Source organism: Acanthaster planci, linkage group LG08 (assembly GCF_054643075.1).
Source record: "Acanthaster planci isolate LZ-2023a linkage group LG08, COTS_SCS, whole genome shotgun sequence".
NCBI classification, from domain to species: Eukaryota; Metazoa; Echinodermata; class Asteroidea; order Valvatida; family Acanthasteridae; genus Acanthaster; species Acanthaster planci.
The window spans coordinates 13,831,121-13,848,111 of record NC_141784.1 but is presented as its reverse complement, the minus strand read 5'-3'; the positions used below and the strand labels follow the sequence as shown (position 1 = coordinate 13,848,111).

Here is a 16,991-nt window from a genome sequence, read left to right as displayed (position 1 = left end):
ATATGTCCCCCATCCACAAAATGCAGTCGGTTGTGTATACCTTAATTAAAAACAGAAGCACCAATAAATTACCATCTGTCAACAAATTACACACAAGATATTTACTGCCCTGTAAATTACTGGTGCCCGGGCACTTTGTGCAATAAAAGCCATTACTTCATTTTGTGGTCAAAAAGGCAGCAGTGTACATGTACAAGAATTCTTGTGTATGTTTTGCCCTTTCTTGTCAAAGTCTTCAAGACAACACATTACTACATAATATAGAACAGCTATAGGCAAGCTCATCTGGATCCTTGAACAGCTCAAGGTTTCCAAGAGTTTTATTTTCACTGCGTTACAAATGATGGACAAGTAAACACACATATTGGGAGAAAAATTTTAAAAACTGCAAAATGCCCAGACATTTTATGGATTTGCAAAACAAGTCATGCGTGAGAATACTAGCCCAATCAACTAGTGCTTTGGCAGAATGCCAGCCGTAGCTTCAATACCACACAATCCATACAAGCATTATACATGAATACAAAAACAAGTGCAATAGCAAATGCTGAGGACGCATGAGGATTGCTATATGAGATACTAACATGTCATACTCAATGCAACAGCAGTTTTTCAATAAAGCAATTATTTAACTAAGGTAAAAACCACTCATTTCAACCTCAGTACATTTCTCAATATTTAATTGCTTCAAAAATAGCATATCATAACTTGTTTCTTCCAATCTGTAATGAATACAGAAATACTGTAGTATTTATATATCTTATTGAAGAGATAGTAAATGAATTCAGATGACTAAGTCTGTAATTAAGAGTAACTGCAAACACCAGATACACTTTGCTTCCTGAAGGTCCATTTTACAAACCTGTGCTGACATTGTACAGGAGAGTATCAAGAATAACGTGAGTATAAAATGAGGGTCTTTCCTTTGATACTGGTGACATGTATATACTTGACTGCAAATCTGTAAGTCCAGCCTGCAAGTGTGACCACTTCTCCATCTGGTTTGTGACGGTCATCACTGATTTTGAGCTCCAATTGGATGAGCACTCGAGTTGCGTGTTACCTCCAGGTTCCATGGTTCCATGTAACTCTATGTGCAGTGGGCGTGGTTTAAACTGAAGTGGCATTACAATTATGAACCGGGTAAGAGAAATTCATAGCACAGTACCACATTAAACATCCAGATGGGACAAATTTCATAGAGCTGCTTAAGCACAAAACTTGCTTAAGCGTGAGAAAACCTTGCTTGATAACTCGGGTAACCAGCCAAAACTCCATGTTATGTTGATTGTGTGGGGATCGTATTCAGCTGTCTTGACAATGACAGTCAGATAGAGTCTGGTTTGAGCATTGTTTTTTTAAGCAAGGTTTTTTCACGCTTAAGCAGATTTCGTGCTTAATTTAAGCAGCTCTATGAAATTGGCCCCTGGTTGACATCTTGCAATGGTTGTCCTGTAGTTAATCACAGACATAGTATATCTCTCTCGATAGAGTCACTGTTTGCATGACCTGCCACACAAACACAAATATGAGCTTAAACAGCATGTGTCCAAAAATGTGAACAACTAGACAATCCATGTACACTGCCATAACTCACTCCTGCTGAGTGCACACAAACTGAAGGATGTAATATGGGCATTGGCCACAAGTCATGCTACAGCGCCCCCATCACACTGAAATTTTGCATTCATAGAACCCCATCATAGTTCAACAGTTCTACGGGCCAACACTGGTTCCTTCAATTGACCAACATTTCAGAGAGACTATCAATAAACTGCATTGAAAATTCATGCAAATAGGACAACTGCGCTTGCTAAGTCATGTGACCAATAGAGTACTGAAATGCGACACCATTTAGAACCAGGAATTGCTGTACAAACGAATGGAGTGTGTGGGCATGTTGGTTTACACAATGGTTCTTGCGCTATTACCTTTAACATACATAATACAAGCAATTCACAATAGGGCGCCTCCAAAAGTTTGCAACACACTGGCCAATCACAACCCGCAAAATCCGTCGACCCTTTCCAAACATGCATTGGGTCGACAGATTTTGCGCATTGTGATTGGCCAATGCTTGCAAACTCTTGGAGGCACCCTATTGTGAAACACCTGTATTTGTACATGTGACATTTTCACTTCGGGACTCTACAGTGGGTATCAAACATCAGCAACCATAGCATCTTCCCATAGCAAAGTAATTTATAAGTATTATTTAGCAAAAATAAAACCAACGGTCGGTACTGTGCCAACATTACAGACATGCTGAGTACCCTACTGACAACTGGCTTTATTTTTGGTAAAAAAACACTTGCTATGGGAGGGCACCATTATTTTTGAAGTTTAATACTCACTATAGGTCACATGACTTAGCAGGTGCAATCAATCTATTAACCCTCCTTTGGTTTTACAGCACAAATGTGCACAAATGCCCACAGTCACTGGTGAGCACAACTCAAACATGCACAGGTTCAGTGTGTACACAGTAGATTGCCAGCACAAAATGACCCAGGGTCTTTTGTGCAGTCCTCTTCACTGCATTTGGTTTACTGCACAATTATGCACATGAAACAGTGAAGCACAGTTGGTGGGCAGCACAAAAGTGCAATCTGATATTCCCGTGAGGGACGTTGGTGCAGTGCACAACATGACACAGCTGTGCTTCTTTGAGGTGTTCACCAAATGACCCAAAGAGTGACTTCAGCATAGGAGGGTTAAAGGACAAATGCTAGTTTATGTAATAGATACTTACTTGCTGACAGCATCTACCGTATCTGTGCATGTTCGCTAATAAATTATGCAACAATGTTGGTTCGTATTTGTGTATTTGCTAGCTACAATGTACAGAGAAGCAGGTCAGGCACACTCTAGTCTCCAGGTCTAAAACATGCTTGCAGTGCAGGTTGGCTGAGCATCATCAGCTGATCTGCGACTCATCTGTCAGTTGGCTGACACCTATCATCTGATCAAAAACATTTAGCAGGTTTCTGATCCACATGACATCACAGCCTCTACAGTTGGCTCTTACTGGATAGCACAAAGGGTTGCATATATCAGGTGTCGTTTCTGAGCCGCACGATGATACTCAGACGAGACATATGCAGGATCTTCCTGGAATCTCTTACAGCATTCACAAACGAATTTATACCCAATAACTGAGACAGGGCCTTAGTGTAAGTTTCAAATCTTTGTCAGTCCTCGTAGTCTGTAATCACGATAAAAACATTTTGATTTACATATATACCTCTGTTCATATGGCACATAATTGTAGAAATATCCAGTAAATGTGCGTTACGGTGATGTCCTATAAAATCAATTCACTGTCATCAAGATGACGGAAGTGATCCTCTATGATGTCATCTGTCACCCCCTCTAGGGTGTCAGGTGACCATTTAGGATTGTTGTCCTTATCCACAAGCACAGCTCGGACCCCTTCATAGAAATCCTTGCCCCTCTGCATGATATAATGAAAACGAAAAGCGGATCAAATTCATTGAAAAATCACTAATTGTTGCACATGAGTTTGTCAACATACTTCACCTGTGGTCTCATTGTATGGAAGCAATTCACTGAACCATGCACCACAAACGGGCAACTCAGTGGATGGTTACTTTTAGCAGTGCCTTATGGCAAAAGTTGACATACATATGCCAAATGGCATTCATTATGCACAAGGGTACGTGACTTCGTTTCAACAAGCATAATACACATTCCAACAATTTTGTACGAGTGAATAATCACAAGTTTACTTATGAGGCTATCAGGCACATTCGTGTTTGCGTAGAACTGCAAGTGAACATTGACGAAAAGTCAAATGAACGATTCCCTGCGGATATAAATACAGATATGCAGGATAACGCTGAAGTTGAAAAGTGGTCCCTTCAAGCCAAATGTCTTGGTGGTGCACTGTGGTGATTCACTTCTCTTACACAGCAGATATTAAATGTACTATGATTCACCATACAGGCGGTCAGAGTTGGCCACTTGTTTGTTCTATCAATCTTCAAAACCCCCCAACCCACACAAACCAGCCTTCCATCTTCTAATACATACACATCCTTTGGATACCCAGAACCAAACACTCCTGTGGCCAACATGCATTTTCATACACTGGCCCCACTGACCTGCCTATCTCTTTACATCAGATAAGCTTCTTAGACACACTGAAAATTCACCAGTTTTCACCTCCTTTATTGTATTGCTTTTGGTTGTACATTTGTTTTCCGTTATGACTGCTTCTTTGTTAAATCTGGTATTAAATTTACAGCGCCATGAACATCAGAGTTCATGAACGCTTTGCAAATATCCACTTTTATTAAAACACTCTGAATTTAATTTCAGGTCTTGGGTAGTTTGATCTGTATACAAGTACTGTTTTTTTTTCTTTGCTTTCCAAAGTTCTACTGTTGGATATGTGGACATGAGGACTGAAACATTGTTACCAGGTGTGCAATTAAATTAAGGTGATAGACAAGAATAGTTTCATCATGCCATTTGGGGATTCCTCGTGTACACAGCCTGCTTACCATACATTGACCATGGAAGTTTAAGACCAGGAGATACTTTATTTTCAGACCGGGGTGAAAAGTGGCATAACATTCCTCATAGGAAAGCTGTGCATCAAATTCAATCCTTCAGTCTGATGATGAACATATCATACTAGCTGAACATGGCCTAAACATGAGGCATGGCCTAAAGCATGTACGAGACATGACATGCCCGATGCATATCGTTGAAGTCTGACAGGCCTGGTGGGGCCTAGTAAAATATTATACACACCCTCTGGCCAGGTGCTCCAGAATTCATACAATGGCTTAGTACTTAAGTACACACTCATTGGCCTGGTACACTAATACACACTCACTGGCCTGGTACTCAAGTACTCACCCACTGGCCTGTAACTCAAGTACTCACCCACAGGCCTGGAACTCAAGTACTCACCCACTGGCTTAATACTCTAGTACATACCTATTGGCCTGGTATTTAAGTACACATACACTGACCCAATATTCAAGTAAATGTACATAAGTTGACAAGACAAAGAATGAAGCATTACTTACAACACAACCGTGTGCCATCCGAAGCTCCATAGGTAACACATCCTGTAGGCTCATACTAGCTCCTAGAGTCAGCTGTCGGTGGGTGATCTTCATGGAAGTAGGAGACATCTTCCTCAATATCTGCTCATCAAGAAAAGTACACAGGAATTAATAGCCACGGCATCTCCTGGGCCCCAAACTAGAGCCTGTAATACAGTGCCAGAGTAAATCCCCATAGTCTGGTTGGTGAATTCCAGATCATGTCACATGAAACATTCAGACTTATGCACTGCACATGCACACTGCAGAAATAGTGCAACAGAACCACGCAGGAGCTCCTTTTGGTCAAAGGCAAAATGCTCACTTGGGCTACACACAGTTCTTCTGTAGACGGTATGAGCCGTAACGCAGCTGTTCACACAAAATGGCAGGAAGCTAAGGCTGAAAATGAAGCTCCAGCCCTCTTCACTGATGAGGAAATTTCAGAACGCATATAAGATGCTGATGCTTCTAACATGAAGAACCAAATTAAACACGTGATAAGAGGACTTTGCAAGACGCCCCAGAACATGTGTTAAAGTAGGAACTCATTCAGAGGAAAACAACTTCTTGTCCTCATTTTATGCTGGAATAGAGAAAAGAAAACAATGCTTTGAACAATAAGAAGATTTATTCAGGCACCGTATAAAACAATAATGATTATGTCACATTTGTGCAATAGAAAGGATCATTTCTTGAGATGACAGGTTAAACGTCCCATTCACCTCGTGGAATAGAACATCCAATTCCTTCACCTCCTTCCAATGCACTCATAGACACTAGTTCTGTTTATAGTATATCTTGCAAGTGAATCATTGTTCTGAACTAGTGTTAACAGAACTGCACCACTTGACCACTGAGTCTTGTTCAAGTGATGAACGAGTAAAGTGCCTGCATTATATTTCATCAATCTAAAGTATTTACCAAATAAGTACCATCCAAATAAACCAACACAGAATAGCCTCCTAATTATTTTCTAAATTTGATTGCATAAAAGTGCATACCAACATCTGAACAACTGTTCTGTATGTAAGGTATACATGGCATAGTCAGCTTGAGCTGGGTAAAATCTTTTTCTTTTCTTGGAGGGTGGGATATCAACAGATTGCAAAGCTCAATAATTTCTATCAAACAATATAAATGCAAAATCTTTTTATTATTGGGAGTTCAAACCAAAAGGAAATTCAATTTCATGAAACCTACTAATCACACTTCAGTAGTTTTACAGAAAAAAAAAAAACGGGCGCTGAACATTGTTTTTTTCAGACCATGCACAAGGATGCTAATATCATAGGACAGTGACAGAGTGTACAAGTACACATAGAGGAGAGGTCAGCTAAGCTACTTATGTACATGTAATAACTCAAGCCTCAAAATTAACGCTTACCCACTTATCAGTGGTAAATGGATTTTCATGAGCAGTAAGTGAATTTCAAAAATGATTCAGGTGCTGGGTAAGTGTGAATTAAAGCCATGGTGGAGATTGAGTGAGATTAATGATTCAGGTGCTGGGTAAGTGTGAATTAAAGCCATGGTGGAGATTGAGTGAGATTAACGATTCAGGTGCTGGGTAAGTGTGAATTAAAGCCATGGTGGAGATTGAGTGAGATTAATGATTAAGGTGCTGGGTAAGTGTGAATTAAAGCCATGGTGGAGATTGAGTGAGATTAATGATTCAGGTGCTGGGTAAGTGTGAATTAAAGCCATGGTGGAGATTGAGTGAGATTAATGATTCAGGTGCTGGGTAAGTGTGAATTAAAGCCATGGTGGAGATTGAGTGAGATTAATGATTCAGGTGCTGGGTAAGTGTGAATTAAAGCCATGGTGGAGATTGAGTGAGATTAATGATTAATAAGTGTATGAATAAATTATTTATAAACAGAAAAAATGTTTCTATTTTCACTAAGCTCCTTTAACTTATTCACTCCGGTTTTCACACGGACGTCCCGGCCTAGAATCAAGCTAAGTTGTATACACTGCGATCCTGTATAATATCCTTGTTGGGACACCGGACAGTACTGGAGCTCCATGCAATGCACGAGACTGAATCTACTGTGCATGTACATGTACGTGTACAGTACGTGCATATAGTGATACGTATCTGTGTGGCTAGAAGCGCAAGCCTTGTGTCTATCGACAGCATCCTGGGACCATCCGGTCATTGTGTTGTGATTGGCTGCCAATGAAACATCAGTATTCATACAAAATTAGATGAGGCTTGTGGTTGCACCATGTACAAGGAAGAATCTCTTTTGTGAGTGTGTGGTTCTCAGAAGAAGCGAAGGTGAACACTCGACGTTCCAAACAGTTTGCCTTGTTCATCTTCAGGAGGGTGACTGGTTCATGGTGCAACCGCAAGCCTAACCTAATTTAGTACTTCCACCATGCATAGCTTCAAGTCTTATCTAATATTCATACGTGTGTCTGTGGGACTCATTACAGCCGTTCTTGAGTGAGCGGAAGTGGTGACAAACAATCTCCACTATAACTCACGGTAGCACACATTTCACTGGGAATTTACGGCTTGAAATAAAGTTAGTACATTTTTGCTTTTGCCGATAGAGGATCTCATGATAATTAGGGCAGGTCACACCAAGTTACTGTCATTTATCATTGCATGGGTTTTAAGTGCTCTATATACATTGGTTTGTATGAGCTTTCAAACAATTTTTGGAAAAAAATATCAAAATTACCTTTTAATTTAAAAATAAAATTTCCCACCCTACAATTTTTGACCCAAAAACTTTAGAAGAGAAAAAAGATACTACCCACCTACCATACCTATTGGTTTTCCCAATGTAAATGTAATAGGAAGCACGATTATTTTGTTTGGCCTAATCTGACGATAAACAAAGTGGTAAGTCGTTCTTGTGAATGGGTAAGTGGAAAGTCAGCCGGTGGGGGATAGTAAAAAAAGAGTGAAATTTGAGGTTTGTAACTACTAGGCTAACGTTCTGTGAATGACCTTTACCTCCAGTTGCTTCAGTGCCCAATCTGAGCCATCGCTCTCAAGAGCCTGGAAGATTTCCTCCAAGGAACCACCACCAAACAGCCTATTGATGTTGTCTATGTGTGGCTCCAGTGAAAAGGGCTTGTCTGCATCTAGTTGACTCTGAAAAGGAAGGTTTCATACATATCCATATATTACCTAGAATAAAAACCTTCTCAGGAGAGTGGATGGTTATGGCAAAGTAATAAAAATCCAAAATTGACTAACACTGTTGTCTTTGAATTACTTTTTCTATATGTAAAACTACACCAAACTTTCAAATTCATATGATCTGGCTACAAGACCTGATGACTGTTTTTAGAAATGTCAAATAGAAATTGCTGGCCTAGTGAGCCTTCGCAAAAGTAATTTCAACTTCAATTGTGCACTCACCACCTATCATTTCCTCCCACTAAATTATTCAGCCTTTCAAATATTCTTTCCTAACTAGACCTAAGACCAGTTACTGCACATTCCATTCACTCACACAGCACTCAACCAGGATAATTGAATTCAAAAACTGTTTACAGACATTTTTAAGTGGATTAAGCTGTTTTAAATAACCATAAGTACAAAACTATGCCAGACCCAAACATGTGAAGCAGGCTTTACAAGAGTTTTGGTTCCCAGCCAGGATTGCAAAATCTAGCCCATAGAATGGAATAGTCGGTGGTGCTGTGCGGCCTCATAACAATCAGTGTGTGTGTGTGTTTGGAACAAGATTCAGCATACCTGACTTTGGTATTCATCTAGTAGCTGGACAATGTCTGACTGGCTGGGGCTAGGCAATGCGAGCAATTTATCTTCTAATTCTTTCATCTGGAAGACAAACAAGGCAAATGCAGACATCGATGTTACATGTATATTGAGGCAAGTAGGGAGTTGATGAGGTAAATTTAGTATGAACAGCTCAATACACGAGCCATTGAGCATATCAATTATGGCAGTTCAAAGTTTGGTAAACCATTGACAGCGGTCAGCCTTTACTTTAACTGTTGAAACCAGCCATTTATCTGGAACATTCAATCAGATTTTTTTGTTTTCAACTACACTATCCTGTAGTACTTCAACATACATTCAACGTGTGTATTTGGAGGAACCAGACAGATTTGATAAAAATTATGTAGGTAAATGCGAGAACTCTGTGAGAATCAAATAGTCTCCAGTGTGCTACACATCCAACAATAAATCTTGCCACAGCCTGAACCCAAGCTCCTTGTAAGCAATACCAAATATGTTGCTGGTAAATATTCCCTATCCATGAAACTTCATCCAAATATTCTGTATGGAGTGGAGTGCTTTTTACATTTGAACTGATAATTGATAAATTGCCTATGCCTTCCCATTATAACAGTATATATCTTTGTAGTAGGTGTCCATGTGCATGTGCCATAAGAGATGCACTGACACATACTTCCTGACTACTGCACACTTCTTTCAACCAGACTCTGTGCACTGCAGGTCCTGATGAGGGAACAAATCTGTGTACCAACGGATTATTTGTCACAATTCCTATTGACACAATGACTTTGGGCCAAGCCCACTGTCCAAGTAAGAACTATCTTTACTGAAGTGACCTGGCTTGCACACAGCTGCAAAAGATTTGATGTTTTCAGCACAGATCATGCATGGACTTTATAGTAGACAGCAAAATTAAGAACTGTTAGAGACATTCATTGTCAAATCAAATCCTATTTTCTTTCTTCATTGGACTATGACTGTCACAAGTCAATGATATTTTACGCCAAGTGTTTGATTAATTTGAAGACACAAACTGTATGTTGCCAAGTTGGCCAAATTTCCTTATATGCCCTTTTATGCAAAGTAAGGTAGGGTCCTGTATGGTTCACACCTGCATGGGTACACACCAGGCATGGGGACCTGTATAGTGTTTTGTAGTGCCTGCTCACTGAGGCGTTGTCGCTTTTACATGTAGATGATTACGCTCAATACAGGCAATATAGCGCACCTCCAAGAGTTTGCAACGCGTTGGCCAATCACGATGCATGAAATCCGTTGACCCAAAGCACGTTTGAAAAGGGTCGACAGATTTTGCACGTTGTGATTGGCCAACGCATTACAAACTCTTGGAGGCGCACCATTGTGAATTGCCTGTATTGAGGAGTTCTGTACATGTACCATTCTTCCAGCTGGCGAGCTCTTAAATGGGTGATCATTAAAATGCATTGGAAAAACCATTTGTTATACTGAGCAGGCATAGAACTTGGACGACTGTTGCTTGGTGTTGCATTTGGCAGGGCTAGTCAACACACCTTGGAGGGTCAGGGACAAAGGATTGACAACACAAAGCAAAACTTTACAATTGAACAATATTGATTTTAGAAAAGTACAACAAAAAGTGCTGCAGACCGCTGACAACAGTGACCTGAAAACAAACAAATCTAAAATGTCAGAGGGCCTGATGTTTCACTCCTAGGAGAATCATCCTCAAAGGCATGAAAGCAAAATTACAGTACAATGCTTAAAACTCACCCTGTTTGATTCTACAAAGTGCGTGGCCACCCCGGCTTTCTGTACCTCACGTCCCTTCAGTCGGTAACCTGTCAGGGCCAGGTATAGTCCCAGCTTGCCTTGGAGTCTGGGTAAGAAGTAGCCCCCTCCCACATCAGGAAAGAGACCAATAGCCGTCTCGGGCATGGCAAAGAGAGTCCTTTCTGTGGCCACTCTGAACAAGCCGTGGACTGACAGACCCACACCCTGAGGGGATTTTGAGGTACAGTATCAAGTAAAATCAATTTTACTGATGGTTGGTACTAACGTAACTTTAACAGGTGTTGACTGCTCTAATGTGACTTTTTCTTTTTTTACTCTCGAGAGATACATGACAAGCAAAGCGGGCCACGCTTCCTTGAAGGGAAGAGATAAATGTTGTACATTGTAATATGTATCTTATGATTAATGGAAGCCTCCTTGCCACATATAAGATTTGGAGGTTGCAGAGACAGAGAGGTTGCACATCTTTTATCAGGTGTTCTTGTAAACATGTGACACTCACTGCAAGAGACAAATGACATCTAAGGCACATTTCAAGTGATGTAAATGATGTTCTATTCCTTGCAAACTAGTGACCATTTGAGACCAATGACGCTACTTTATCCAAGACTGTGAACATTATTGATTTCACACACAATATCTTTTTCCAGCTTCCACAGATTTACTTCCTTCAAATATTCACACAGGTGGTGCCCTGTTTCTTTGCAATTTACGTGGTCATTCATAGAGGCCGAAGTTGTGTTCATAAACTTGGTCAGAAGAACCAGTCCATGGGTGTCACCATTTTTTCCAGGTGGGGGTGTGGCAAAGCACTTTTTCCGAGTAGGGAAATTCAATGGGATGGAGGGGCCAAGCACTCAATTCCAAGATATTTTCAGACCAATATTTGATTTTATTTTCCTTTCATTTTTCTGATTTGTTTACTTGTTCTTTTCCCCCATTTTGGTTTTTCAATTTTTTTCTTCCAAGGGAAGGAATAAACGTTCTCTCCCAACAATGCCTACAAACCAGTCATGATTTATTTTTAATGACTAAAAACCCCCAAGGGAGCACGGATAACTTTTGGTAATGTGCTGAATTTCTGAGCCTATGACAGTACTCACTCCACCCATAGTGATGCCATCAATGAGTGCAATGTAGGGTATTGGTAGGGTGGCTATGGCGTTGTTTAGGATGTATTCCTCTCTGAAGAAGATCGCTCCCTTGGAAACACTCTCCTTGCCGAGTTCCGTCACGGCTGCAGTGACAGACATATTGCAATGACGCAAAATAACAAACAAGATATAGTTACTATACTCAGGGAAAAAAAATCACTTGGGCTCTGAGAATAACGTTAGAATTGCCCCTTTAGAAAAAACACTAATTTTGCATGGTTAACAAGCCTGTCTACAGACAGGCTTGCTTAACGTAACTGGCACAAATCGCATCTTGTGTTATGTGTACATACTTTATACTCTTCAAATACCCGATCACATGGTGTGCCCCACTGAAGAACAAGTTTTGAGATTATAACAAAATGGTGCAATGAAATCTTCAGAAGGTAAAATTCAGCATGTTTAGGTTGTACATATAGTTTATATATATTTTACATTTGTACTCCAGAAGCTGTTATTAGAACCATTAAAACTGCATGGGTAATGCGCAAAAAATGAATGAAACATTAAAAAAAATGTGCCCCTTGAATACATGTATTTCGGTGTCCATATGAAGGCCTCATCCCCTCATAACAGGCCTTGTGGCCATTCACAGGTTCCCCACAGCTAAAAGTCCTCTCCCGGTACCTTCATCACTGGTTACTGTCCTGATGTTATCCCCATACATGTACCACCAGCAGTCTACCTTTTATATCTCCTCCTGCACAGAAGGCCTTTTCACCAGTTCCTTTGATAATCACCATACTGTTCTGTGGATCGGCGGCCCATTCCTAAGACAAAAAATGCAACTGCAGTTCAAGTTTTACATACCCATGAACGCAAAGTGCATGTATGACAATTTTTTTCAGCACCACCATGAAGTCACCAAGAGAAGCCACTTGTCATGGGAAAAAGTTTGCTTAATTTGTTTTGTGCTTTTTAAAGGAAATAATTTAATTCAGAATTTTTGGTGTATAATAAAGAGAAAACTATAATTAGTTGGGGAGGTACATTACACTGACTGGGGAGATTGGTTGATCGACCTGGACACGACGCATGTGAGGTTGTACAGTAAATGCATCGTCATAGCAAACAGCTTGCTGATGCACCAGGAATGTAAGGATTGATAAAAAAATTATCAAAAAATGAACAACAGTGAGGGTCCACGATATAGATTACTTCAATCATCCTGTCATTGGCCAGTTCTGCAGTTTTCATTTAGATTCAACATTAATTCAACTCCATCAAGACTTGAATAAAAAATGGATTTAATAAGGACATTCCATCACCATTGGACAAAAACGAGTGGTCGATTCCAGGGTTAATGTACACTTGGCGAAATTGGCTGGCCGAACTATTAGCAGGCCCAAAGTATGCAATTTTGGTAACTTCTGTTGGTTTGGGCTCAGTGTCTCATTCTGAAATGAATAATTCTGATATTGCTCAGGTTAAGGAAAAGGTGTCCAAATACAAAGTATCAGGACATGTGTAACTCTGGAAGTTATGGAAAGTGAAGGGTTTATGATGTTTCATTCCATTCAGAGTCACATCAACCAATGTAAACGGATTCAATTTTTGGGGTATCAAGATGCCCAGCGCCGCCATTTCTACACACCGCGGTCATTGTAGACAGCATTTTTAGATTGAATTCGGCATGTCCAGAGTCGAAACATGAACCACACTAATTATAATTATAAAAGTGCAGTATGGCCCCAGTCTTTACGTACGTTTTCCTATAGACACCATGTCAACTTGGGACCAAGTTGACCTGGAAGCTGGGAGTGAGTCAACTTGGGACTCACCGAGTTGATTTGGATCAAGTTGGTTTAGGACTGAGTTGGTCCACACCACTACACAGCAAGGCACTCTTACTGTGGGCCCTATACATGTACATGTTGCTTCATACAATGTGGAATTTAAAATGTTTGGCAACTTTCCAATTAAGAAGGCATCTAACATCTTAAGTTATACTGCACCTTAAGCTTTGGTGTTATCTTCCGAACCATGGATAAGTTGAGTGCATTGAGAGCTTTGGGTCTATTCAAAATGACCAAACATTTTTTGTCTACTTTGTCAAACAGGACGTCTTCATCTGGAGATGGAGCTGATGACATTGGTGCACATGAGGGCTGAAGATGCCTCATAATGACTGATGTACGTCCCAACGAAGATCTGTGAACATGACAATATGGAGTGGTTGATAAACATTGACCCTAACTACCCCAAACCTGCCACACTCCAACAGCAGGTGTTGTGAGGTTTTAGCAGGTTTGGTACCATACCTGGGATGAAAGGCCCAAGGTGATGGTGTTGGATTCTGTGTGAGTTGGGGGTGTGTGCAGTGTGTGGCTTGCTGTACCAAATGTTAGACTGTGCTTGATTTTGTCAGGTTTGGTACTGTTCAGTGCAAGTCATCCTATACTGCATAGACCCATCCATACCATATCACTCAAACCCCAACAGATTCATATATCAGGTTTGGTACAGTGACCTGCATGTACATGTACAAGTACATGCACCTGTTGGATTTTGTGAGGTTCAGTGTGCTTTCTAGTGCAGGAGCCTAGGGGGCTAGAGTTAATAGGGGTATGCTCCACCGTAATGCTAGTAAACATTCAATATAAATAATTTAAACATTTATTCCACTACCTCAAAGCACGTGCATATTGACCATCCAAATGTACTTTGTACTTCAATGCACAATGCTATTAAACATGTCAAACGGGAATGATTTGTAGGGATCAGTTCTCATATTTGTGAATTAATAAACAGCTTGGGCATGTTGGGTAATGAAGCCGTATGAGAAATATCGGGCTTCCAGGAAGTTTTTTGCAAAGTAAGGGAATTGTCAGTGTTTTGGGGAGCATTGAGTTAATGGCTAGGGATAGGGGGTAGTCCTGTAGACTGGCCCTAGTTTGGGGCAAGGCTGAGGGTACACTAAAACACATGTATGCTCACTCAGTTTTAATGTGGGAATTAAACGATTGTATCATATCAGTTTTAAGCCGGCATTTTTGCACTGACTGAAAAGAAAACTGAAGTCCACAACAGACCTACTGTTCTTTACAGAAACACCCCAAGACATAGCAAAACTCATTTTGGGGAAGATACATGAAATTTGAATGTCGTTGCATACAGAACCATCAAACATCAGGAATCAGTTAAGCCTACAGGGTAGTGCCTTACTGTTCAGGAAGTAGGGCCTGGCAATAAAAGCATCATGAGCATGCCTAGGCCTAGCCCAGGTTGGATGTGGTTTTCCTTACACTACGACTGACGTTCACTTAGGGTAGTAAAAAGTCCTCCTACAATGCAGTTTTTTTTTTACCTTTTTTGTCACATTTTTACCAGCTCAAATGTTGTGCACAAGTGCCTTGTATCCTGAATTCAATAAATGCTGTTTTGAAATTACTAAATACGCCCGTGGACAACGTATTTTGCAAAACATTCTGCGAAACTCCACGTAACGCTTACCGTCACGATTCGTGAGTGACCTACGTTCGTCTGGTAGTACACATTAGCACATGCGTGAAATGGCCCCCAAGCTCGGCCCACATTCTGTCAGTTATGTTGTCTAGAGCTAAGTCTCGGTCTTCGCTCCATTTGAAATGCGTGGAGATGCGCAGACAACAGCCTAGCCGTATCTTTGGAGGTCCGTTTGGACACAGCCTTATCTGCGACTTCTTCATCACACCCACAGCTCTTCCGCGCATGCTTAAGGGGCAGTCATTAATACTATGCATTTCGTAGATCATTAGGCCCTAACGAATTGCGACGGCAAGCGTGGAGTTTCGCAAAGTTTCCTACAAAATACATTGTCTACGGGCGTATTAGTAATTTCAACACAACATTTATGGAATCTGGGATACAAGGCACTTGTGAACGACATTTTGAGCTGTTTTTGCCGGGTAAAAATGTACCGCTGAAAAAAATTTCGTACTGTAGGAGCATTTTATACCTGTATACCCTGGACATTAGTCGCAATGCAATGTAGACGACGTCCAACCTGAGCTGGCCTAGGCATGCTACTCCCAGAACTGTGGGGTCCAACGTCCGCTCCTCTCTGGGAGAAGACCCCACAGTTCCGGGGTACTGTAGTGGACTTGCAAGGCCCTACTCAGGACGCAACATTCTTTCCCAGACATACAGCTCTGTTGTCTCCTTACCTCGACAAAATATTCGACAACATATCTCAACAGAAACGTAACTTTGAACTCTGTGAAGCAGCTCATCAACTTCGTACTAAAATAAACTATTTGGGACGTCGGTTCCGTAGTACTCTGAACACGTGAACTGTGACCATCTGAGCAAGCTGAGGTGTTAAGCGCCCTCCACAGTTCAATTAAGGCCAACCTTTTGGCGGTTTCGGCGAGGGCCGGAGACTTTGCGAAGAGGGGTAACGTTTTCTTTGGGGCAGATAAACACAAAGAATTCACTTCTCTTCTTGTTTTGTGTCTTTGAGTTATTTATTGCTAGGTAAAGCTTGTCACTTTTGTCTCGTCTGGCAAACGACACCTTCTTGAAAAAACAGTTCTATTTCAAACCTGCGATAAGGTGGGCTTGGACTACCTTGCCTCCAGGCACACAGCCCCCGTCACTTCAAAGTCAAACTTACTTCGGTGATATTTTCTATTCGCTTCCCATCCGAGTTTATTCTAATGGATTACAATCTTCGCAAATACAAACGTCTCAACCTTGGCTACCAAATGTTTCTTTTAGACCTTGACCCGCATTTTTTTTTAGTCTTCCTCCTTTTTACAGTGCCGCTGCGTGCATGGATGGGCGTCAGCGCCCTCAGATTCAACCTGCCACGTCCTTAATCTGCCTATAACCTACCCTCCCTTAGTAAATCCTTTGTCTGGCGGTACGGTGCGGCCCTCGCTGCTCGTCCCTAGGCGCTCGGAATCAAGGTCGTTGGACAAGTCTTTGACCTCCACAGCTGAATATTGCGTGCTGCTCGGAATTTTATCTCTCCTCATCGTCCTCCAATTCATGTCGTGTGTTCCAAGTGAACATTTCTCGCCTGTTGTCTTGCGTCATCATTGACCTTTCCGGCACTTTTAACTCGAACGTATCAATCAAATCCCGGTCGTGTCCTTGTCAAAAGGGACACGGACACTTAAACAATGTATCTCCAGCTCAACTACGAAATTAGTAAGGGGGGCAGGGGGCAACTTGCCCCCGATGGATTTTTTCTTAACTAAGAATACTTCATAGGTGAAAAGGAAACCTATAACCTATCAAAATATTAGCACTACCTAAAAAACATAACACCAA

At 41.1% G+C, this 16,991-nt stretch overlaps 1 protein-coding gene across 2 annotated transcripts; it reads right to left on the bottom strand.

Moving 5' to 3' along the window:
* Positions 1-284: 284 nt before the first annotated feature.
* On the bottom strand, positions 285-16,031 carry hibch (3-hydroxyisobutyryl-CoA hydrolase). 2 transcript variants are annotated; one of them, XM_087139821.1, is made up of 9 exons: positions 15,881-16,031; positions 13,691-13,886; positions 12,421-12,505; positions 11,685-11,818; positions 10,561-10,785; positions 8,800-8,886; positions 8,050-8,190; positions 5,061-5,180; positions 285-3,454 (listed from the first exon to the last, which is right to left on the bottom strand). In XM_087139821.1, the coding sequence occupies exons 1-9, from the start codon at positions 15,901-15,903 to the stop codon at positions 3,305-3,307; spliced, it is 1,161 nt and encodes a 386-aa protein (XP_086995947.1). In that variant the 5' UTR covers positions 15,904-16,031; the 3' UTR covers positions 285-3,304. The 2 variants fall into 2 exon arrangements, with proteins under 2 accessions (XP_086995947.1, XP_086995948.1); XM_087139822.1 differs by lacking the exon at positions 13,691-13,886 and having other exon boundaries at positions 15,881-16,029.
* Between the last annotated feature and the right edge of the window lie 960 nt (positions 16,032-16,991).